This window comes from Myotis brandtii, unplaced genomic scaffold (genome assembly GCF_000412655.1).
Source record: "Myotis brandtii unplaced genomic scaffold, ASM41265v1 scaffold810, whole genome shotgun sequence".
NCBI classification, from domain to species: Eukaryota; Metazoa; Chordata; class Mammalia; order Chiroptera; family Vespertilionidae; genus Myotis; species Myotis brandtii.
Genome location: NW_005371274.1, coordinates 2276742 through 2302966, shown reverse-complemented (window position 1 = coordinate 2302966; position 26225 = coordinate 2276742). Strand labels below are relative to the sequence as shown.

The following is a 26225-nucleotide window of genomic DNA, read 5'->3' as shown; positions in this document are numbered from 1 at the left end:
AGGAAGCAAGCCTCATGTTCGCTTCCAGCTGCCTGGCTGCCGGCCGCCATCTTGGCTGACAGTTAATTTGCATAAGGATATGCTGATTAGCCAATGGGAAGGGTAGCGGTCGTACGCCAATTACCATGTTTCTCTTTTATTAGTGTAGATAATAAAAGCATAATATGCTAATTAGATCAGACAGCCAAACGACCTTCTGGATGTCCTTTCAGACAATCTTCTGGATGAAGCCAGGGCTGCAAGGGCCAAGGCAAGCTGCCACGGCTGCGAGGGCAGAGCCCCTTGCACGAATTTCATGCATTGGGCCTCTAGTTCAGCTATAAAAGGAAATGAGCTATGAAGCCATGAGAAGACATGGAGGGGCCTTACATGTGTATTGCTAAGTGAAAGAAGCCTGTCTGAAAAGGCTATGTACTGCGTGATCGTAAATATATGACATTATGGAAAAGGCAATACTGTGCAGACTGTAAAAAAAAATTAAAAAAATCAGTGGTTGCCAAGGGGTCAGAAGGAAGTGGGTGGCATGACTAGATGGAGCAGTGATTTTTAGGGCAGTGAAACTATTCTCTGTAACATGGTAATGGTGAATTCATGTCATTATACTTATGTCAAAGCCCATAGAATGTACAGCACAAACAGTGAACACTAATGCAAACTATGGGCTTCAGTTAATAATAATATATCGATATTGGTTCCCTGTATCACATATGCAAGATATTAATAACAGGGGAAACTATGTGGGGAGAGAATACATGAACTCTCTGTTCTTTGCCCCCATTTTTCTGTAAATCTAAAACTGCTCTTAAAAAATAGCCCATTAAATTTTTAAAAAGTGTGACTGATTCACTAACCCATAGTTATGCACATCTTATGACTAAAGTTGAAAAAGGTTAATATTCTTAGCTAAGGACAATATAGGTTTTAAATAATTAAAAAGCAACTGCATAAAAGAGGACTATTTTTCTTTTTCTTTTTGCTTCGTTGTGATTATATTTCCCAGCAAGAACAGAAGAGCAAAAGAAAAGCCTTTAAAATGCATGGGTGGTGCTGGTGCTGGTGGTGGTGAGTGGGACAGAACCAGGCGTTCTGGTTTTCATATTTGGGAAAATGTCCTGGGTGTCCAGACAGCAGTGCTCTGCTGAGGTCACCACAGACTCTCGTTGCTAAAGGGCAGACAGCCCCCACCCTGTGGATGAGCACCCGTCCGCCTGAAGGCAGGGCAGAGACCGGTGGTTCTCAACTGGGACACACCACACCCCAGGGGACACGTGGAAATGGGTGGGAAAGGGGTTCTGGTGGTCAGCAGGACTGGAGGGCTCTACTGGTTAAATGTCCTGAAATACATGGACACAATGATGAATTTCCTCGTCTCAAATGCCAATGACACCTTGAAAAAAATTCTCCCAATGTTTCACCATGCTCCAGGTAGCAGCATGCCACGGGAGGCAGGCTGGAGGTGTGTGTGATTCGATAGAAAGATCTCCGAGAGAAAGATTAAATTGTTACACAAACCTAGATCGGGCTGAAGACCGCTGGTGTTCTCGTCAATGGTTAGGTTGGTGTAGAGCGGGGCCGACTCAGAGCCCGACCGGTTGCAGGGCACGGCGTAGAGGTCGAAGAGATCCTTCAGGTCCTTGCGGCTCCTTACACTGGGTGAGGAATGAAAACGCCTTGCATGTAGCACTGCTGCTAGAATGTGGGGTTGACAAAGGGTCAGAAGAAAGCGTGCCATACCTGAAGGATTTGAACAGCTCCACAAATTCAACGAAACTCATGTTGCTGTCGGAAACCATGAAGCTCTGGAAGCCTTTCATTCCTCCTTTGATGCGGCCGTGCCAGCTGCTGCTGCTCCAGGCACTGCAAGAAAAACATGGCCTTAACCAGCAGGACGGGCCCTGGTCTGCCCTTCTGCCCCAACGGATGCTCTCGAGTTAAGCAATATGCCCAAAAAGATGGACTGCAAGTCATTTGAGGTGGAGGCTATTTTCATTCCTCTCAAAATTAATCCGTATTATGTCAGAGGAGGTCAAACATATTGGACATTGAAACGGCTTCATGTTTACAGACTATTTAATAAGGACATAAGACTGAGGTTAATATGCTTCCACTAATTAAAACAGTTCTTTTAAATCACAGGCCAGTGGGGGTGGGGGGTGGGGAGGGAGGAATGTAAATGTGTCTTTGAAGTAAAGTCTTTTTAAAAAAAAGAGCCCCAAACTACTGGATTATAACCTATGGAAAATTATGCATGTTTCCCCCCTATATTCTGAATTACAGAAACCCATTTAGGAAGAATGTCTTGAATGTCTTAATATCTTCTTTTTGTCCTTTTTAAACCAGTTCTTAGATGAATTCAGGGAAGGACTTTTAATGCTAATGGAAAATGTGAGTCAGAAAAATATTAAGAATGGAAAGAAGCCAACTCTGTCTAGGATTATATTTGCACCTGCCAAAGCTGTATCTATTCAGTATAAAAATATCAGTCAACTAGATCAAAACTTCAGTCTGGCTGTTTCACAACATTTTTTTTTTTAAACGTTCTATACTGGTTCCCTGACGGGATAGTATGAGAAATGTTTTGACTGGTTGTTAACCAAATCAATGAACAAGATCTTTCTTTTTCTTTCATTTTTGTCTTTTATTTTTCACTTTAGAAATATTTCAACTTATATAAGAAAGTATAGAGACAATTGTAATAAATAGACTGTTTACCCTTAATCCTGCTAACAATGGAAAATGATTCTATGCTGACGTCTGAAGGTTAAAGGAAGAGTATTACAAAAGGCTAGGTTTGTATTATTTTGAGGGAAAAGGTTGTTGATAGTCCACGTGTGTGGGAAATAGAGGGTGGAGGTTCAGGTAGAGGAAGATCCCATAAAGTGGTTTATCACTTGCTTTAAGCAGGAAAGTCTCTGTCTTCCTTCTAGTTCCAGGTCTAGCCACTGTCTGAGGGCAGCCCCTGACTTCAGGAAGCTCCATGTGTCTACTCTTTCCCTTTCTGGGCTCAGTTTTGGTTCTCCCCTTGAACAGTATTCAGGCTGATTTTTCTTCTGCCTTGTCTCTTCCTTCTGTTTTAGAACACTTGGTGGGCTGTGGTGCCGGTCCATCTGTGATCTTGCATCTGATATGTTAGTTTCTCTACTTCTACCTCTTTAAAAATATTTTCCTCTCTTATTCTGCCCTTCCTTTCCCTGCTCATGAGTGACTGAAATAAAGGGAAGGGCTATTTACTCCGTTACTTGGCTATTTTGTTCATCAAGGATGCTGTATAGGCTGAAATATAATGTAGAGAATTCTGATTCTTTGTAGCTTTTAAATGTGTTACACACCTAAACTTATGGAAAAGTTGTAAGAGTGACACAAAGAATTCCCACGTACCCTTGGCCCAGTTTCACCAAGTATAGAAATCTGAATGCATAAAGCTTATATTGTGTTCATTATTCACACTGTGAAAGAATGCTTCCCTTTAAAAAATGATTTACTGTAGTGTGTGTGTGTGTTGGACTGCTCTAGGTACCTCACAGACCCATTTCCTCCTCCCACTCTCCTCTCGGATAAAGCAAAGTTTCTATTTTATCTTGGTTCTGTCTGAAATCTCTGCATTCCTTAAACTTTAGTGTGAGGTTGAGGGTGATGGTGTGGCTTTCTGATTCCTTTGGAAGGCTTTCATTTTAATATTATTTCTTCTGAGAGGGTAGATATTATTTCAAATCTGTAATTTGCATGGACCTTATAAAATAATTGACTATAACACCAGCTTTGAAATGATCTAAACGTATCCGACTTGCTGTAATACATTCATTTCTCTAGACATGTAGCGCTTATTATATATAAGAAGAGTATTAAATATATTTCACCCGTTAGCAAAGGGTCAAGCAGCTTACTTTAAAACTTAATTTATTCTTCATTTAGAGCAGTGCCATCCACTAGAACTCTCTGCAGTGATACAAAGATTCCGTATCTGCACGGTTCAGTCTAGTTGCCACCAACCACTTGCAGCTCTGAGGCACTCTGAATGTGGTTAGTGTGACTGAGAAATGAAACTTTTATTTTTTTTTATTGTATTTAGAATTTTAAATTTTATTTAATTTTAATTAATTTAAATAGCTTTTCCCTCTCCCCCCACCCCGGGCTAGTGGCTACTATATTGGACAGTGCTAATTTGGAGAATTACAGCTCAGATTTTGTTACTGCTATTGCCCTTTGAGGGGCTGATGTGTCAAATAATTAGGAGCGATTATAGCATTATGAGAAGATAGGGCTATAAAATCAGGAAAATTAGGAGCATGTAAAAACTCGGGGTCTTTCCGTTCTCAATATCATTGCTAAGTCAAAACTAGAGACAGTTTTTCCACAGAGCACTGGAGGAAGATGCCCTGCTACACAGCCTGACTGCCGTGAGGGTCCTGCTGTTTTATCATGTTAAGGCCCCACCTGGACGGGCTCTTGTTTGAAGACAGCACAGGGGAGGACACTGGCCTGATGGGAGATGACGTCCCGGCAGCCAAGATGGGGGACCCAGCCGTGGTCAGAGAGTGGGCTCTTCTGGAAGGGAGAGGGTTAGGCGGGCTTGTGATGGCATTCGCCTCTGTGAGCGGGAGAGACAAAAGAGACAATGACCCCCTTTCCCTCAGAATCAAAGACAACAAACATGCTTCTGGATGTCTGAGCAAATCATACTCTATGCAGGCAATTTCTACACAAGGAGCATCAAAATATTCGGATGAATGAACTCATCTATCTGGAGGGTTCTCAACCCTGGTACAGATGAGAATCATCTGGGGAAGCTTAAAAAGTATGCAGCTGTTCAGGTCCCAGGCACAGCGTCTGAATCAGTGGCCGGAGCGTGGACAGGGCATCAAGATACTTACTTACTTACTTATTTATTTATTTATTTATTATTATTGATTCTTCCAGAGAGGAAGGGAGAGGGAGAGAGAGATAGAAACATCAATGATGAAAGAGAATCATCGATCGGCTGTCTCCTGCACGCCCCTTACTAGGGATAGAGTCTGAAACCCGGGCATGTGCCCTGACCAGGAATCGAAACCCGTGACGCTCAACCACTGAGCCACACCCGGCTAGACCAGATATATTTTTTAAAAGCTCTATTTTCCAGCTGGGGTTGAGAATCACTGGTCTAGCCCATCAAATTGTATCCTGTATGGCTAATACTCCCTATCAATAATGGCAGGGTAAGTGATGAGAATTTTCTTCCAAGTACACAGTGCTTGCAGAAATACCTCTAGGGTTCCATCTTCTAGTTAAAACAAAGGTAAGTACATTTCACAAGATAAAGAGTTCTGCTAAGAATGTCCACCACACTTAAATTGCCATTTAAAACCAATGTGTATTTTTCTCATACAAAAATGTCAGCTGGGACTGTGCTGCTTTACCTGACTCCTCTTGCTCGTTAATGTCCTGAGGATCAGAGCCACTCCAGCTTCGACATTCTTTGTGCAGTTTGGCCTTTCGGGTGGCCATCTCATCGTCGGTGGCCTCTCCACTCTCACCCTGGGAACACAAAACGCTGTGGTTCCCCTTCTGTGTTTCTCTTCCATCACTGCTTTAGTCTGGGCAGGTCCCTATTTTCTGAGGGACCCACCTTCAAGGCTGCTTCCCCCCTGGGAAGCCAGTAAAGACCCACGTGAAGGCTGACCAAGTATTCACATGGAATATTATCCCATTTGTCTTTCACTATACAGCAGCACTCCTCAGGGAAGGGGGCCCATAAAAGGAGGCACATGATCCCTGGAATCTCCACGTAGAGACAGAATCATAAAGCAGATAAAGTTCCACTTAGGCAGCAATAGCCTCCTATCTGCAACCCTGGGGAAAATATATCATCATGTTATAGTGATAATGTATATAATGAAATATGTAATAAATAATAATAAATATATTGTGATAAAAAGCATAACATAAAATTCACCACCTTACCCATTTTAAGTGTGGGAACTATATGTGCCTTGTTGTGCAACAATCCCTAGAACTTTCTCACCTTGTAAAACTGAAACTCTATATCCATTAAACAACTCCCCTTTCCTCTCAGCTCCTGGCCACCACCATTCTACTTTCATGTTTCTAAGAGCTGGACCATCCTTGGTACCTCATGTAAGTGGCACCACACACTATTCATCCTTTCGTGACTGGCTTTTTTCACTTAGGGTAATGTCCTCAAGGTGCACCCATGTTGTAGCATAGGAAGTAATTTTCTTCCTTTTTCAAAGTTGAATTATATTTCATTGTATGCCTACATCACCTTTTCTTCATCCTCATTTGTGGATGAACATTTAGGTTGCTTCTCATAACACATTTAGCAGGTCCTCTGAGATCTTCATAATCTGATCCCCGTTCCTTCCTCGCCCTTCCTCGCCCAGCACAGAGCCCCTGCTCCAGGTTGGAGCATAAACTCAGAACTACATGTGCTTCCATGAACAAGCCACATCTTTCATGCCTCTCTGTTGCCTCATCTGCCTGGGATGCTTTTCCCTGTGTTGTCTGTTTGGTAAACTCCTATACAACCTTCAAGACCCATATGTCAATTGCTCTGTGAAGTCTTTCCTGCCTGCCTCTCAGCCCTATATCCTCCTTCTCTCCGCTCCTAAAGCACTTTGCAGACGGCTTAACAATGACTAATTTAGATCTCACTGTGTTTGTTAACACATCTGTGTCCATCTATGGACCCTGACTTTTTCCTGGTGTTGTTGACTCAGTTCCTAGCACTGGGTGTGGCCCCCAGGAGGTGCTGGGTAGACCCTTGTACTTCATTTATTTGATGCCTTATGTTGTCCCCAATCCAAATAGCCTAAGATCATTTATGGTGATATAGACCATGCAATGGTCCCAGATGATTGGGTCTGATGTTCAATAAACAAGTAACACTCTACCCTCATAAGGATTTTCTTCTTCTTCTTGGCAGTACCGATGCCCAGGGTGTTGTTCCTCTGCATGTTGGGCTTCTCGGCACTCTTTGCTGATGTCCCAGGGCTGGGGTTTCGAGTACTCCATCGTCTGCCACCAAACAACTCCACAGCGTGAGCCAAAGTTGGGCCTTCATACCGTCCATCCTCCTGTAGAAGAACCATATGCTGAACATAGACGGGAACAGCAAGCAATGGGGAAGTAAATACATGCATGGCTTCCAGGAAATTCCCAGGGATGGAGGAGCATAGGCAGCCACTGAGGAATAACAATCTGGCCACCCAAGTGGCTCTATTTTCTAATCCTCAGGACTCTGTGGGGGATTTCATCACATCCGCTGCAGTCCTGGTCACCTCCCTGCTGAGTTCCAGTGACATGCTTTAATAGGGCCATGTTCAACTGGTATTAACAAAAATAATTTCCCTTCCCATTTTCCAAGGTTATATACAGAATTACCACTGCAAAAAAATTCATTAATATATATTTTGCAAATTAGGACTTTGGAGGACTTAGGTGTGTGTGAAATCTATTTAAGTAAAATCAATCCTTATTTTTTATTGTTTTACTCTAGGTATTTTCACATAGTTTGATGCTTGGGACAGTCTAATTTAAAGATAGGGTATGTGGCATACCTAAAATTCACTCTGGAGGGTTCTGAGGAACACCTCAAGAGTTGGGCTGCCATCCTCCCAAGTGACTAATATCCGAGAATAGAGCGCCCAGGAACTCAGAACACCAGGCATATTATAATGCTGTGAGCAGCAAAAACACACTCGAAGGGCAGGCAGTGACCTACAGTAGCTGCTTCTCCTAAGGCAATGCCATATAACATGCAGTGAGCAGCAATAATTTATTTATTGAATTAAATATTAATAGTTCAATTGATAATGGTAAAAAAATTCTCCCTATAAGTTAGGAAACCCAGTTAATAAAACTACAAAAAGTTGCATATGAATTAAAGATATTGATAGCTCACAGGTTGCATAAAAGGGCTCTTTTAAAAATACTTTCCATTTACTACCTTTATTTTCTGCAAATGTTTAAGGCTAGTCCTCCTTTGTAGTTCCAAAGAAGTGGCTGTAAATGGATTTTGCTTTGTAAATAATAAAGAGGCCGCGCGCGTGCGTGTGTGTGTGTGTGTGTGCGCTCCTGCTCCTTCTTCCTAATGTTCAATGACTGTCTGATTTTATGACTTGAGTTGTGACCTATCACTTCCTGCATCCTGTTCAGGATCCCAGGATGCTGAGCAAATTAGGTACTTGATGTGGGAAACTTTTGGTGCTCTCTTGTAGTGGATATCTGTGATTTATACCCGTCCATTAATCATTTCTCTTTTCTCTAACCATACCCCAATTTTACTTTATCCCTTATCCCCTGGATATAGTCAGGGGTTTAACATCCCTTGACCAATGGTTGACACAGGATCCAAAGAAACCCATCAGAACTTCCCTCCCTGGAAGAAGAATCTTGAATGCAGTGATGCGAAAATAAAAATGGCTGGAGATCATTCCACCTGGTGTAGGCTTGCTGAAGAAAGTCCTGGCTAACAGGTCCCTACAATTGGCTCCAAAGTAGCCAATGACCCAATTTCATAAATAGGTTTTATCTACCTTACTGAATAGCATACTCTACATACAAAAGAAATTTTGTAAAAATTTTATCTATGGGTCTTAACTAATACATTTTCTAAAATTTAATAACTCCATTAAAATTTAAAACTCTGCAAAAGATACTATTAAGACAATTAGAAGACAAGCCACCGAATGGGAGAAAATATTTGCAAAAGAAACATCTGATAAAGGACTGTAATCCAAAATATACAAAGAAATCTTAACATTCAACAAGAAGAAGGCAATCAACCTGATTTAAAAAACGGGCCAAAGACCGTAACAGATACTTCAGCAAAGAAGACATACAGATGGCAAGTAAACATACCCAGAGTGAACACTAAGGTAAACTGTGGACTTTGGGTGATTATGATGTGTCAATGTAGGCTCATCCTTTGTAAGAAAATGTACCATTTTGGTGCCTGATGCTGACTGTAGGGGAGCCTATGCATGCATGCTGGCGGGAGGTTCATGGAAAATCAATGTACCATTCTCTCAATTTTATTGTAAAACCAAAACTGCTCTAAAAAGGAAGTCTCTAATGAGAAATGTAATAGACCCAATTAGCTCCTATGTATAAATGAGTTGCCTCTACTGCTTTGGCTTCTCTAAATCAGAACATCCCAACATGGGCCAGACTTTAGTCTTAACGAAAATATCTTAGGCCTGAAAAAGGCAGGATTCCTTTGTTTAATCTTTAAAGGAGATGTTCTGGAATCTGAAATGTGGTTAGAATCTTTCTTTCATTTTATACAAAACAATAACCTTGTTTGGGATGGGTGAAGGATACACCTTCTATTTTTAATTTGGGAGGACTACTGTGATGAAAGTACATTCTCAGTTTTAGAAAAAAGTTCTTGTGGAAGTTGAGGATCAGGAAATCGATTCCTTAAAAGATATTCATGCCCTAACTGGTTTGGCTCAGTGGATAGAGCATCAGCTTGTGGACTGAAAGGTCCCAGGTTCAATTCCGGTCAAGGGCATGTACCTTGGTTGCGGGCACATCCCCAGTAGGAGGTGTGCAGGAGGCAGCTGATCGATGTTTCTCTCTCATCAATGTTTCTAACTCTCTATCCTTCTCCCTTTCTCTCTGTAAAAAATCAATAAAATATATTTAAAAAAAGATATTCATGCACTTTTACCTCTTAGCATATCTTTGCACATGATATATTGAAGACAGTTAAACTAATCTAATCCTTTGAATAAATCCTTATTTTTCTTGAAGATAGCCAGATTTGTTTCTGTTGCTTACTACCAAAGAAGTCTGTCTACCTGGTAATCCTATACTTAACCTTCTCAGCTTCCCAGAGATCTTTCCAAATACCCAGGATTATGGGTTCTTACCTCTGCCCATGATAATCTTGAGCCAAAGTTTTTGATACTAGTTTTTCCTCTACACTTCACATCAAATCTCTGTATGGTTTACTTTCTTTTACTTTCCTGTATTCCTAGGCTTCATTACAAATGTCACTATTTCTTCTGGACTTTTGTTTTATCTCCTGCTACTATTTCCATTAGATCAATTTACTAAAATTAAAATACTTTTATTTGAAGGTAACGTCGCATGCATTCATCACACAAGGGGACTCGAATGTTAGAAATATTATTTTCCATACAAGCTCTTCCCAAATTAGAGATAAAGAAATACTCTTGCAGGGCCCTTAAAAGAAGTTTGGAAGAACTCAAGACTTTTTTAAAAATAAATTTCTTTAACTTAAATATACATTTAAATAGGTTTCTTTTGTACTTGGGAATCCTCCGAGCCTTAAATGTGCTAAGCCTTATTATAAGTCACCCAGAGGGGCATTTGCATGCTGCCTATTTGACCTTTTGTTCTCCGAGTACCAAATTAGCATCATTTTGATGTTCCCTAAGATAGTCTGAGAACAAGTCTGTATGATAGGAAAATCGTCAGTTTGTTGACCAAGAAATCTCTAGTGTTTATTTCTAAGACATGTTGCCTGCCTTCCTAGGCAGTTCACGTAGAACAACGTTTTGAGGAAGAAAATCACCTGTTTTCAGAAGAGACTGAGATATATGGAGTTGTTTTGCCTTTACACTGTAACCACTTGGTTCCATGCAGGGAGGAGGGACCAGGGTTTGGTGGGGAAGGGAGAGGTGCAGCCGGGTTTGCCTTTGCCGCTGATAGGACTGTCTGCTCCAGGTCACTTCCTGTGTCTTTGCTCTAGCAGCACCTCTTCCTTCTTCTCATAAGCTGTTCATGGTCTGAGCTGGTGCCTCTTTCAGTAAAAACTGAGAAACCAAGTACACTTTATGGGTTAATTCAGCTACTTTATGCTCTAAGCTTGGGAAGGAAACAAATGGAGCCAATAAATCACATAGGCTTTGTGCCTGTGGTTGTAATTGAGCTCAAAGACTTTGGATAATTTATGGCCAGGTTGACTGGATTTCCATGATTCTATAAGGCTGCGGAATGATTTTAAGTAAAAATCAATATTCATAATCGCTCCTAAAGACCCTTCCTCCAAGCAGCTGACAGCATTGAAAGCTCCCTGTGGAGTAGATAGGAAGCAGGTATTCTGGTTCCCACTTTAGATGAATTAACTAAAACTGGCTTTGTGCTGTGCAGCATTAGCATACCCGTGTATGTAGGCCTATGTGCTTATTAATTAATTAATCAAGGTACTTATTCAGGACATGATCTCTCTTCAGAGGTATTGCATGGGCACGAAGAAGCGGGAAAGCAGGAGAATTATATGCACCTCTCTTTACATCCCGCAGGGGAAATGTGTCTACTTGTCAGAAACATGTTAGAACTGTGGAAAGTACGTGAAATCAGTCGTTTTAGTACTTTAAGTCATAGTTCTATTTGTTCTGTGACACTAGTAAAAAAGTTAAGTCCCCCCCTTCTCCCAGAGATAGAAAAACATAAAAAAGAGAAACCGATTGCTTTGATACAGCTCGTTTGACAATGCTATCTACAGTGTCGCCTTGTAGCGGGGCCTGTGACTGTTTCCAGTCTCTGCCCAGCTTTCTCCACAAGCACGGTGTCTCTTCTCACCACCGCCTTCAGCCCAGTCCCACTGTCAGTCCTGAACACAGTGGGGGGTGTGACCGTACCTGATAATTTAGGGTTAATGAGAGACTCAGGTTCAGCAGCCGACTGTGAGGAACTACCTCCCAAAGCTGCTTCCACTGCGAACCTTGTTGGGAGGAACTCCACGTGAGTTATCCCACACTTGGGAAAGTTTCTGTTGACCTTAGAAGTTCTATAGTTAGAAATACAGTCAGTTAAATAACTTCCCAAGAGTCACGTAGCATATTAGGTGGTGGAGCAGGATTTGTATTCCCAAAGCGAAGGTTTCCAATGTATCAGTCCCTAATTAATAACAAAAGTGTTCAGATCACAATGCTTTCAATGGAAACTTTAAGGGAAAATGCTTTTACATTAACTGGTTTCTTTCCAGATGTGAGAGGTACAATGACCACAGTCACTATTTTCATACCAAATAATAATAGGACTTACTATGAGCCAATATCCTTTATATATATGAATTTACATTATGCCTTTACACATATTAACTCAATGAAACCTTAGAGCCACCGTATGAATAGGTATTGCTGTTATTCTCATTTTATAGATAAAGACTGAGCACAGAGAGGCTAAGTAAAAGCTGCCCACTAACACTCAGGTAGGAAGTGACTGAGCTGGGAGAATGAGCCCTGGTGGTCTAGTTGCCAAGATTTATACCTGGAGAATGATGCTATTGAGGAGAGAGGGAAGGTCACACCCCTTACCTGATAGAGGCTGACGTACTGTTTCCGCAGCCACTGCTGTCTTTGGTCAGGGAACTTCCTCATCTTTCTCACAGCTTTAGTGAGTTCCAACAATCCACTGAAGAGCATTTTAGCTGTGTGCTTTGGTGCCACAAAGTGCAGTAATCTATTGTCCGTGGTCTGAAGTCCATAGAGCAGTGTCACACCAGTCTCCGAGAGAAACATGCTACTCAGTTTGTTCTGAACACACACAGTGTGTATATCAATGCTAGGATGCCCCATGTACACAGCCTTTATGGAAAACAGATCCAAGACCCCCTCCGCCAGGCCACTTAATCCAGCATTGCCCAGTAACGGGAATTTGCCAGGCTCGGACGTGGCAGTAGGCATACCAAGTTTTGCTTTTGCACTGGCTGGGGAGGCCGTGGTGGGCTTTATCCAGGTCAAGGTGCTATTGTCAGGCTGAAGCTGGAGGAAGCAGCGGGCAGAGAGGTGCGTGTCCTGGTCATAGTGGATGACCGTGGCCCCCTGCAGCAGGAACTGGTGCACGTCAGCTCGGATGGACAGCACGTACCATGGGATGAGCTCTATCCCGTGGTCAAAGGCCTTCTGTGGCTCTTCTAATCCATGAGGGTCCCATTCTTTGGCTTGCTCAAAGATGTCATTTTCTGTATCCAGCAAATCTCCAATTACAAACCTGATGGAAAGAGATACATATTTGGCCTGTCTTATAAGCAGAAGTGAGAACAACACAAAGCCTTTCACTGACACTGGACAGCATTTTTTATTCCACTATGAATTCAAATTAGCATAGAAAACATAAAATGCTAAAAGTCACAGTAATTTTGTATAGCTATCTTTGTATTCTAAAACCTTATATATAGTGATATTATAAACACAGGGATAAGGAAAGAAATTACTAGATTAGTTATGTATTTTAATGTCAACAGCAATCATCATTATGTATTCATTTTCCCCCTTGTGTCAGGAACTGTGTTAAATATTCTTACATACATTTTTCACTTGACCCTACTTTCGAAGTAAGGTTTCTTGCTATTTTTTTTTAAAAATCCTACGAAGACACCTGAGGTTCAGAAGGGGTGGGTAACTCGCTCCAGGTTACCAAGCTCAGAAGAGGCCTACCCGAGGCAGGATTCTGGTCTGTCTGACTCTTTAGCCTGGAACCTTCATCACTAGGTTCTTTTGCCTAAAACTTGATCATTAACAAGAGTCATGACCTGAATACAGCAGGGCTAACGTAGGCAAACCAAGACTTAATAAGCTGGCCTGAGAAGAGCCTCTGTTAAAAATCAAACACAATTAGTTCAAAGACACTCGTTGGGAAATAGAGTCATGGCGGCCAGAGGAGCAAAACAGGTCTCCCTGACACAACCTGAGATTCTCACTGGGTGTGTGTGCACACGCGCGTGCACACAAAGGACTTGTCTGCTTAGAAAAGTTAGCATGTTTCCTTCCCTGAGTGAGGAACCTGTGTTTTTAGAGCAAGAAAAACCTGAGGGTGGAGAGGGGGGAAGGCAAGGGAGATCACTGCCTCCTTTCTATCTGGTCGCCTGGGTAGGAACATGCCCAAGAGAGATTCATTCTCTTCAAAGCACGAGGGATTGTTAGTAAGAGCGAGGTTTCTGCTGTTTGACCCATACACATTACAAGCAAAGGGGTGAGTAAAACTGAGAAGGAGTAGGTCCACACATGTCTGGGAAGGAATGTTCCCATTGTCCTGAGGCACTTGGGCAGCCCACTGCCTCTTGGGGAAGCATGAGCAGCAGCAGCACTGGGCTTCTTGGACTCAGTCTAGATTCTGGTCCTCGAGCAAGATCCCAGTCCTGCTTCCAAATAGCAGGTCTTCCTCCTCGCCTCACATAGATAGATATCCTTAAAAAAAGGAAAGAAACCTATAGGAGATCTCACAAATCTGATGGTGAGAATATCCTTTCAGATTACCCACCCTGGAAACAACCCAAATGTCCAGCAATGATAAAATGGATAAATAAAATATGGTGTACTCATACAATGTAATTCTGCACAGCAATGAAAATAACACCCAACAGCTAACTATGTGCAACAACCTGGGCAAATTGTAAGCAAGACACACAAGAAATAATACTGCACTTATATACATGTAAATTTCTAAATCAGGAAAAAATGTAGAAATGCATAATAGTGGTAAAATTATAAAGAAAAGCAGGACGTATTATCATAAAATTGACAGCAGTGAATTTTTCTCTAGGGGGGTAATTAGTGACATAATTAAGAAGGGAAATAAGGGGTTTATGGGAGCTGGTAATGTTTCCACTCTGGGTGGTAGTTATGTACATATTTACTTGATAATTATTCAAATACATTAGTTTTTAAGGAAATGTTAAATTTTAGAATAGTTTTAGATATGTAGAGAAATTGCAAAGAGAGTATACCTCCGCATCCACTTTCCACTATTATTAACATCTTATATTAAGGATGGTATATTTGACACAATTCATAAACCAATACTGATACATTACTATTCACAACAGTCCATACTCTATTTAGATTTCCTTCATTTTTTACCCATGTCCTTTTTCTGTTCCAGGACTCCATCCAGGACACCACATTATATTTAGTTGTCCTATTTCTTTAGGCTCCTCTTAGACATGACGGTTTCTCAGCCTTTCCTTGTTTTTGATGATCTTGACAGTTTTGAGAAACACTGCTCAGGTATTTTGTAGAATGTCCCTCAATTAGAATTTGCCTGATATTTTTCTTATAAGTAGACTGGGGTCGAGGTTCTGGGCAGGAAGCCCACAGAGGGAGTGCCATTCTCATCACGTTATATCCAGGGAACAGATTGTCAACATGACTTACCCCGTTGACGCTGACCTGGGTGAGGGGGTGTTGGTCATGGGCTGTTTTTTATTTTAAAACTTCCTCTCTATACTGTCCTCTTTGGAAGGAAGTCACTAGGCGTAGCCCACGTGTAAGGAGTGAGGAGTTATGCTCTACCTCCTACAGGGCAGAGTATCTAATAAGTTATTTGGAATTATCCCTTCTTCCCCATTTGTTTATTTATCATTTATAGATATGGAACTCGTGCATATTTATTTAACACTTTAGTTTATAATCTAATGCTACTTTATTTTGCTCAAATTGGCCATTGGGAGCTTTTGCAGTTGGCTCGTGTACTTTTTTAAAAAACAGCCCATGACCAACACTCCTTCAGCCAGGTCAGCGTCCACGGGGGTAAGTCATGTTGACAGTCTGTTTTGTTGTTTTTCTAAGCACATCTCTACTTTCTGGCACAACAACATGTTCCTGGCTCATCTTGTGTATTTCCAGCCCCTGTCTTAGAATCAGCCACTTCTCTAAGGAGCTTTGCTTTCTTCTCTTGAAGAAAGTTATTAGAAATCGAGATCTGGTTGCTGTGTGCAAAAATACATTCTACTTTATGCACTTAATGTTCCATTTCCACATAAAAAGGTGAAGAAAGAAAGAAAGAAAAGTCCTTTGTAGACACTTAGTTCCATCCTTATGAAACTGCTCTCAGTACAATGGAAAACCAATACTTGTGTCCTCTTACATATACTATACTGATGCCCAGGCCCCCCACATATAGCATGTGATTAGGAACACGCCCTCTAGAATCACTCTACGTCTAATGGTCAGCTCCACCACCTATTTGCTGGGTGACCTAGTCAAATCACTCAACTTCTCTGAGCCTCACTTTACCTATCAGTTACTGGCAAAAAGACAATACCCATTTCACAGATAAATGATGAAGTTCAAATAAAATAATGCTCGTAAAGCACACAGCACAGCATCTGGCTCAGTGAAGTATACCACTATGATTAAGTATAGGAAGACGGAGGTTTCTTCCCTCCCACCTCTCCTTCCCCACTTCCGTTCCTGAGCCTAACCCGGCCCAGCTGTTCCTCTAGAGGGGCTTTCTTTAGACCACATCCAAGCCCTTTAATCTTTTTATTTCCTTTCTTTGGAACCATTTCCACATTCTCCATGTCATCATTTTTGTTTTTTGTTTTGTTTTGTTTTTAAAGTACAAAAAGGATTCAATTGGGAAGTGTTAGTACCCATGAAATACAACATATGTTAAGCTGGACTTAAAATTTCTGATTTTCATTTAGCAAGATAAATGGTGTTTCCCATATTTTGTTTAGTTTGAGTTCTGAACTAAATCAAGTATTTTCCAGCCAAAAAAACAAACACACACACAAAAAACAAAAACCCCTTCAAGCATTAATTATGAAGAATAGTGTCTGGAAAGGAAAACTCTAAGCTTTTCTTTTTTTTTTTTTTTTTTTCTTTATTGCTTAAAGCTTACAAAGGGCCCCTACCCCCCAGTGTCTTATGTCCATTGGTTATGCTCATATGCATGCATACAAGTCCTTCGGTTGATCTCTTACCCCCCTCCCTCCTGCCCCCCAACCCTCCCCGGCCTTCCCGCTGCAGTTTGACAATCTGTGTGAGGCAGCTCTGCCTCTGTATCTATTATTGTTCAAAAGATTATAATGGTCTCTATTATCCATGAATGAGTGAGATCTAAGTTTTTCTGGAGCCCATTTCTGCTGCTCAGAGATGGTGGGAGCTGGGAGAGGGTATAGACACCCTTTCTTGGAGTCAGTTCCTCCCTCCCTCCCTCCCTCGCTCCCTCCTTTCCTTCCTTCTTTTCACAAAAGAACGAATGCTCAGTGTTAATATTCCATTACAAAGCATTCTTCCAGGGACCAGCGCCCAGATAAAACTGACAATTGTCTGTAAAGAAATAAGTTCCTTTCGAGAAGGAACCTAGCAGCTTTGTCTCTTAGTGGATTTTATGCACTTCTGTACCAGACCCTCTCAGGAGACACGTTTCTGTGGGTTTACAAAAAGGAATAAGGTGGAACTTAAAGATTTATTTAGGAACCAAATAACATTAACTAAATGTCAAAGATGTGGTATACCGGTAAAGAAACTACCTTGTCAAATAAGTCATATGTCTTGAGAGGACAATGGAGTAAAAAGAGAAGGAAAGTTTGTATCCCACCCCCGAGGGCTTCTGTAGCAGCCTCCAGTTAGAAACCATAAATTGATGGATAAACACTTTTCTAATGTTCCCTGATGAAAATATCCTATTAGGGAACAAGTGTATTTTCTTAATAACCCTTCATGACTTCCTACAAAGTTAATATGATTACATGAACATACTTCATCAGGTGATAAGCCTAAATTAATTTTGTAAGATCAGAGAAAATGTGTACCTTTTCCAAAGGACTAACTATAGCTGCTCTCTAATAACATCCAGACTTTTAAGCTTGCTTCTGACAAGTTCTTGCTTTTAATTAACCTAGCACTTTCCTCAACAACCGGCAGCTTCTAAATCATATCTGGGTGGTGTGTGGACTTCGGAGCCCGTTACCCTGAGGTTACATCCTGGCCCTGCTGGGGGAGAGATCACGAGGAAAATGCAACTGCTGTGAGGATTAAATAATGTAACATATGTAAAATATTATGACAATGTTTCTTAAAAGTGGCTCTCCATAAATAATAGCATGTTAAATATTACTAATGTCATTATTGTCAGGATTGTATTTACAACGTCAGTATGAGGCTCTGGACCCAGAATGGATTCCCAAGTCCTGGAAACAGTGCCTGCTGGTCTGCTTTCAGTGACTTTATCTAACACCCCGCGCCCGCCTCGTGTGTCCAGCGCTTCATTTCAGAGTCGCAGTCACTTGGGGAAAAGAAACTGTTCCTGGTACTGAGACACAGAGGTTACAATGTGAGCATTTCAACATGGCTTCACAGGTTTTGTAAAAGAAATATTTACATTTTTGAGCTTTTCTCCCTCCTCCTAAGAGTGCTTAGAAGCAGGATCTGGAAAATGGGAAGCGGAAGAGAAATGTTCTTAGGATGTAGACGATAAAACCGTTAGGAAGAGAACAAGAGAATAAACAGAAGGCTGGAAATAAAAATGTCATGAGAGGTGACAGGATTAGGTAAGAAATTTATCACTTGAAGGAACCCCCAGCTAAAGGAAAAGATGGTGAAGGCGAAGGGAAAGCTCAGAGGCTTGGTCTCTGAGGCTCAACCAAAGGTAACACTCCTGAAGGTATTTTAGAAAGGTGGACACGTTTAATTAACACCCTACCCCCAAACAAGTAAAGGTTGTTATAAAAAAAGAGCCATACGAAATGTATTATTTTTTCTATTCAGGGATGATATTTCCCTTACAGTAGGATTTAAGGAATGAATTTTTGCCACATCTCAATATGAAGAAAAGGTTTTCCCAAACGTCTGTTTGATTTTTCTTACAAATATTGTGAAACTTGTGATAAATCATGACTCCATCTTCCCTCTGGCCATTATGAATCTCAGAACAAAATTAAGTCACTATAAAGAATGTAGAGCATACACTTTTGTATTATTTCTCCCTAACTTATTTTCCTTAATATCTTCAATTATTTATATTTATTCTCATAGGCATCTACAAATTTTTTTGTGGAAGGAGGTAGATATATACATAGATACCTACACAGGTTAATAGAGGTAGATAGAGGTTAAGACCTTAAATGGCTATGAGACGCTCCTTGGGTAGACATGTGCTTATTTGTAGGTGGTCCCCTGATACTGTATATGCTAACACATATATGATGCGCTATATATATATATTATATACATACACACACACATATATACACACATATACATATATACATACACACACACACACACACACACACACACACATATATATATGTATAATACTAATGTCAACACACTGTTAGTGAGAAAACTTTCAAGTAATCTTTGAACTGAGACAAACTTAAAAGAAAGCTACCTGTGAGACATTTGAGCTTTAGGGCTAGGACACTGGTGAGGGCACTAACAGTTCATCTCTGAGCACCTGAGTCCTCTGTGGAGGAATGAGCAAGGAAGTGAGGTCTGGAAGGAGGCCCGAAGAAATCTGGAATATAGGTTTACCTCCTTAAAACATGATAGCATTAGGGGTTCAGATACAAAGCATTCATTTCTGTGTTCACCACTGAGTCTAAGTATCCAGTACTCCAATTCCAAATAAATTATTTTCTGAAAACACTGTCACTCTTCCCATCGTAGGCTCACATACATACACAGACAACCGGGAAAGACTCTGCAAAATGAAAGCAATGGCTTACGAACACACACACACACACACACACACACACACACACACGTATAAGGACCCTAAGACAACGGCAAGGTCTGACTCATGAGTACTGATTACAATAAAACCTTTCGTGGCAAAGATGCCAACACCAGTAGACCTAACAGTTTTGGAGGTGCTGAAGGATTCATTCCTCCAGCTGGGCCAGGCTCTGCCATTTGAGATGGGCTTGACCGTGACTAAACGGCCTTGAAGAGAAGCAACGCATGCCCCCCTGGTTTCTGGTCTTCCATTTGGTTGTGGGTAAGCACATCTGGCTAGATTGCAATGCCTGCTGAAAAATAGCAATTGGGACAACTAAACAGTTGCAAAGCTGGGGTTGTCAATCTCACAGAGCTGTGTTTCTGAAAGCGAGATCCTTGACCACCTGACTTAGAATCACTCAAAGGTTGGGGGAAGCTGCTAAAAATACTATCTAGGTCTCACTCTACCCCTACTAAATCACTATATTTCATTTAAAAATGTTAATACTCACCACTCCTGTGTTCCACGCAGTGATTATTAAAAACTATTTACATAGCAACTATGAAATAAACAAATGGGACCATGGTTCTAATCCTGAAATTTAATTGGTTGAATTTTTAGAAATAGCAGGGTAACTCTAGTTTCCTTTAGAGCAGCGGTTCTCAACCTGTGGGTCGCGACCCCTTTGGCGGTCGAACGACCCTTTCACAGGGGTTGCCTAAGACCATCCTGCATATCAGATATTTACATTACGATCCATAACAGTAGCAACATTACAGTTATGAAGTAGCAATGAAAATAATTTTATGCTTGGATCACAACATGAGGAACTGTATTTAAAGGGCCAGAAGGTTGAGAACCACTGCTCTAGAGGGCTAACCGATGGCAAGAAATTAGATTATAAGCAGTAATTTTAGAACAAAGCAGCCAAATTAAAAAGAAAAATTCTTTGAACACGAGTGACGGGGCTGCTGGGGAGTCTCTGAGAAGCCATAACCTCCCCTTGGGACCTCCAGGCTGGGAGGGGAGGACAGAGCCCCCAGGAGCAAAGGGGGCCATCTGAGGCCAGGATGGAGACAGGAGGCTGAGCCAGGTAGGGGAATCTGGGCTGCAGACAGGACCAGGAAGGAACCGAGGACCAGGAAGTGCCAGGACCAGTGCCCGGAGGTCCCCTCTCCCATGTGCTGCCACCAGTCACCCCTCCCGTCCCTGAGCAGGGATCCGAGAATGTGCCAAGCATCCCGCTGGCCTGGGCCAGGTGGGCCTGTATATAGGGTCCGTGTGCAATAGGGAGGAATGTCTTCTATTTTTTGCTGCTCTCTCCCTGTCACTGTCTGGGGCAGGGGGAGAAGGTATTTTCGAGACATAGCACAGGCACCACAAATAAAAGTTGTGAAGTTGCAAAAAAAAAAAAAAAGAGCGGGCCGCCAGCCAAATGCAGCTCCTCCCTTCCCCCTAGCCAGCCCGCCCCTGATCAAACACCTCCCACCTCAATAGGGGGCAAGGCAGGGTGGCCAACCTCCTGCAGCCCCTCCCCCTGGCAAGCCATCCACCGGTGGGCCCCCACCACCCAGATTGGGCCGCAGCCCCTCCCCTCGGCTAGCCCCATTCCTGATCGCCACCCCACACACACCAATAGGGTGCGGGCCGCAATCGTCACCACGCACCCCATTCGGGGGCGTGGCCAGCCGGCCCACCACCCACAGCCCCTCCCCATGGCCAGCCTGCTCCCAATCGGCCCCCAACCCCAATGGGGGGGGTCCTACCGGCCAATCGCCTGTGGCCCTTTCCCCCAGCTGGCCGGCCTGATTGGGTCCTGATAGGGGTATGGCCAACCGGCCAACCTCCCGCCATCTCCTCCCCCAACAGGCCTAGCCCAGATCAGCCCTGATTGGGCCAGGCACTGGGCCTCTAGTATAGCAATAAAGATGTTTTAGAAAAAAAAAAAAAATTCTTGCCGAGCGTGTATGGCTCAGTGGTTTAGCGTTGACCTATGAACTAAGAGGTAACAGTCTGATTCCTAGTCAGGGCACATGCGTGGGTTGCAGGCTCGATCCCCAGTGTGGAGTGTGCAGGAGGCAGCCGATCAATGATTCTCTCTCACCACTGATATTTCTAACTCTCTCTCCTTTTCCCTTCCTCTCTGAAATCAATAAAAATATATTAAAAACATTCTAATTCAGAATTGGTAATGATGGGAGAGAAAGAAGCATTGCTTACTGATAAAGGTAGGTTTTCTTAGGCATCTACCTGAAACCAAACCGAAGTAGGAAGAAGGAGCAATGAGCACCCTCCTTCCCGTTAAAATGCAAACTCACTGGCAGCGAGCTTTGTCCTTCAGGGAGTTCTTCCGAGAGCCGCTCCCCTCACTGGGGCTGTCCTCGTCCTCCGCCTCCAGACTGCGGCTGCAGCTCCTGATGATCTGAAAGATGCTGTTGACGGTGGACTCTTTTTCCGAATTCTTCAAGCCATTTTGTCCCACGCGTTGTAAAAAATTATCTTGTCCACTGTAGTCGGCTACAAACTATGGAAAAATATACCAAGAGATGATTATTGCGATGTTATACAGTACATCTAAATAACCTACGTGACTAGAGAAATGAAATCATAATAGTCATAAATAATGGTATTTGTGCCTATTTTATTGGGAAAAAACAAGAACCTCCAGGAAACACATTTTTTCCCCTTTCACCACATGAACTATCAAAACTTACTCTTGTTTTCACTAAGACAACTTTAGTCCCTCTAGGAACTAACACTGCACTTGGGATTGAAAACACAAAAAGCAATATTATTCCAAGGTTCCCTAGAGAGATTAGCCACTTCACCGCAGAAGGGCAGGGAGAATTGAGAAAAACCATGAAAAAGTATACTGTACTCTGGAACCAGGTAAAATCACTGAGCAAGGTGGCGTTTGCTTTACTTCCCATGTGTCCTAAGGTGACACAGAGGCTTCCTGGGCATGTTTGCACTCTTGTCCTCTGTGTCTTGATGGGAAGTTTCTCCCACCCCCTGCTGCAGCGGGGCCTTGAGATGTGGTGTTCCCTCCTTCTGAAGCACGAGGGAGCTGGTGTGGGTGCGGCCGGGGGACTTGCTTTCAGGGTTCTCCTTCATTTCTTACACTTTCATTCCCCTTAAATAAGCCGAGAGATGGAGCCGGCTGAGTTGCCTGTACCCGTCAGGGGCTGTCTCCCTGATACCAGGAGACACCTTTGTGACCAGGTGACATAGAAGAGGCTGACGTTTTAGAAGAGTCTTCCCACTGCCACCGAGAGGGAGTGCGTGTGTGTGCGTGGATCTATGATTCTCTCTCATCATGGATGTTTTTCTCCCTCTCCCTCTCCCTCTCCCTCTCCCTCTCCCTTCCCTTCTGAAATCAATTAAAAAAAAAAAAAAGCTAACTTAACTATACTAAGCCCCAAACAGTGCCGGTTGGTGTTCTGTTCTCTGTGATCTGCACAGCAGTAACAACAGACCCCTGGGGTCACGGAGGCATCCCTCCTCACTGAAATGAGTGACAGCCAGGGACAGCAGTGAGGCTCCGGATCGCGAGGACTGCGAAAGGCCTCACCTCTAGAGTTTCCTCCTGGGAATTGTATCTGGGGCAGAGCTTCACGAGGCCGGAGGTGCCGTCCAGCACTTCGCAGAGCTCCTTCAGAAACACCCCGCAGAACGGGACCACCCTGCAGCCCGGGATGTGCAGGGCCCGCGTCACCACCTTCCTGTACTCGCAGGAGGATTCGTGCTGAGCCATGGCATCCTTCAGACTCCTCATGGTCTCCAGGTCAGACTGGTCCATGAACTGCCACATTTTTAAAACTTTTCTTGACCTATTTGCAAGTAAATGACACATTTTTTTCAGACGGAAGGAGAAATAATATGGTTTACAGTACATAGCCTAAATTCTATATAGATTCATTCTTTTTATCTCTGTTTTGATATTTATTTAGGATCCATATCTCTATCTACTCCCCAAATGATGTCTAATATTACTTTTATAAATTGAAACACAAAATGAGACAGGACCGATACAAATGAAAACCCATGTGGAAGGCGTCAGTTTGGAAGGTGGGCACTGAACTTAGGTGGGAGCTTTCCTAGCAGTGATGCCCAGAGGGAAACCTCTGGGGAACAGTGTTTACATGAGTATTGATGGAGGGTTGCCTGCAGAAAATGTGTCATCCACTCCTCTTGATCCTTTCAATGTGACCCTTGGATTCGACAGTCCCTCACCGGTGCACGTGAGGCCTGCTTCAGCCTCTTTGCTTTTACTGACTCCAGCTTTGACATCAAGCCACTGGCCCATCCTGAGGGACATTACCTTGAAGTATTATTTGCATAAAAGGATGTTACATGGGACTTTCCTATTTTGAAATTGCTGCTAAGGAGAGGTTCCAGGTTGTCACTGAAACTGCTCTGCACCCCAGTGGTCTTGTACCCACCACCAGCCACGACTGCATCTGGTTGGCCGGGTAGGGAATACTATCAGTGTTACGGGGAAAGGGAACATCACCCGAAGTTTGGGGGCTTCAAGTGGACTCTTTGGAGAGGTGGACCTGTGTCCTGGGTAGTTTGTGGATCACACAGACTGGTGTGTGACTCTTGCCTGGGAAAGTCTGACAAGAGAAGCTGCCATGTGAGGGAGAAGGTTCCAGTGGGTGTGTCATGCATTTGCAAAGTCTGAGAGTGTTTCCTGTGAGTCCGGAGTGGACACTGTGCCAGGCAGTTGGCCCTGCACTATCTTAAAAGGTCCGCCTGCCAAATGAGGTGACTCTAGAGGAACGTCTGGGAGGGCAGGGCCTCCGGAGCTGGACCCTGGGGACTGAGGGTGCATTGCCTCTTGCCAGGCAATGGTGCCATGGGAGGTGGAGGATGTTAGGGGCATAACTAGTAAAAAACCCCAAATCACCCCATACAGCTCTCTCTATGGGAACACCGAGGCCAGATTACAGCTGTTCCGGTCCAGTAAGACTCCTCCTTCCTCTACCCTGCTTCCTTCTCTGCTCTCCTGTCCACCTTTCCTGCAGGATCCTGAGGTGGAGGGAGGGGGAGAAAAGATATACCATTCCTTTTCATCCTACTGCAGCTCCCTGAGACTGGTTGGGCTGCAAAATGTGGGAAAAGGGCAAAGCTTTAAATTAACTGAGAGGCTGCAATTTTTATTTATATCAAACTGATTGAAAATTCATTATGTAATATATAAAGTATTTGAAAGAATAAAGAAATATAATGTGACAAACACCCATGTACCAACCTCTTGGTTTAAAAAACAAAACATTAATAATACTGTTGAGTCCTGGCCAACATTGCTAAGTGGTTAGAGCGTCAGCCCGAAATCCGAAGGGTCACAGGTTCGATTCCAGTCAAGGGCACATATGTGGGTTGCAGGTTCCCCATCCCAGTCAGAGCAAGTATGGGAGGCAACCAATTGCTGTGGGTCTCTCACATCGATGTTTCTTTCTTCCTTCCTTCCTTCCTTCCTTCCTTCCTCTTTCTTTCTTTCTTCCTTTCTTTCTTTCTTTCTTTCTTTCTTTCTTTCTTTCTTTCTTTCTTTCTTTCTCTCTCTCTCTCTCTCTCTTTCTCATCTCCACCTTCCCCCTCCCACTCTCTCTAAAATCAATGCAAAAAATATCCTCCAGTGAGGATTAACAACAACAACAATACGGTTGAGGCCCCAGTGGATTCCTCCATTGAGGACATGCTCCCCCCTCTCCCCCACCAAAGGGGACCACAGCTGTGACTGCAGTGATCTCATTCCCTAACAGGTCTTTTACTTCCACAACATGTGTATATATCATTAAGCAGTTTGTAGAATTGTCTGTTTTGTAAACTGCATATAAATGGTGTCACACTGTACACTCTTAGACAACCTGCTTTTTTTTGCAGGGATTCATTCACACTCATGAGCATAGGTGAAGGAAACAGCTCATTAACCACACCAGTGGCTGGGAAAGTGACAGGCTCTCCCACGGTGTAATCCAAGCCAAGGGAGGGAGGGCCAGCTAGCAGGTTTGAAACACAGTGAGGTCAGGAAAATAAAAGTTTTTCCCATTTCACCCCATTAAGTCCAGCTAGTCCTACAACTGGTTTCTTATAGGCTGGTGAAAATCTATTTTTGGGCATGAAAAGGAGGTATAAATAAACGAAGTGAATAAATGAATGAGACATGGTTCTCATTACTTGATCATCCTTTCCGTAACAGAGTAGTCAAACATCAGCAAAGGTCAATTTTTTTTTTGTTAGATTGAGAATTGACACTATTTTAAAACTTTTATTTCTTTTTTTTTGATTATAAAGGTACTAGAGCAGTGGTTCTCAACCTTCTGGCCCTTTAAATACAGTTCCTCATGTTGTGACCCAACCATAAAGTTATTTTCGTTGCTACTTCATAACTGTAATGTTGCTACTGTTATGAATCGTAATGTAAATATTTGATATGCAGGATGGTCTTAGGCGACCCCTGTGAAAGGGTCGTTCGACCGCAAAGGGGTTGCGACCCACAGGTTGAGAACCGCTGTACTAGAGGATCATTGTAGAAAATCTGGAAAATACCAAAAATATAGGAAATCCACCCAAAGATCTACCATCCACATACAACATTAGGTATCTTTCCTTCTAATATTTATTCTATTTGTGTCTGCCTGGTATAAATCTACACTAATAAAAGAGAAACATGGTAATTGGCGTACGACCGCTACCCTTCCCATTGGCTAATCAGCATATCCTATGCAAATTAAACTGTCAGCCAAGATGGCGGCCGGCAGCCAGGCAGCTGGAAGCGAACATGAGGCTTGCTTCCT

At 42.8% G+C, this 26225-nt stretch overlaps 1 protein-coding gene across 4 annotated transcripts in view; it reads right to left on the bottom strand.

Annotated features, from left to right (window-relative positions):
• PLCE1 (phospholipase C, epsilon 1) overlaps positions 1–26225 on the bottom strand; it is a 255192-nt gene that overhangs the window by 51957 nt on the left and 177010 nt on the right. For 2 of the 4 annotated variants that reach the window (XM_005884057.2, XM_014531564.1), the window contains exons 5-12: positions 22997–23255; positions 21744–21949; positions 12291–12966; positions 6891–7073; positions 5397–5514; positions 4435–4588; positions 1735–1857; positions 1513–1649 (exon numbers count right to left, since the gene is read on the bottom strand). In XM_005884057.2, the coding sequence (XP_005884119.1) occupies positions 1513–1649; positions 1735–1857; positions 4435–4588; positions 5397–5514; positions 6891–7073; positions 12291–12966; positions 21744–21949; positions 22997–23255 (1856 nt within the window). The remainder of the gene's footprint in view (positions 1–1512; positions 1650–1734; positions 1858–4434; positions 4589–5396; positions 5515–6890; positions 7074–12290; positions 12967–21743; positions 21950–22996; positions 23256–26225) is intronic. The other 2 variants (XM_005884058.2, XM_014531565.1) reach the window with 1 other exon arrangement.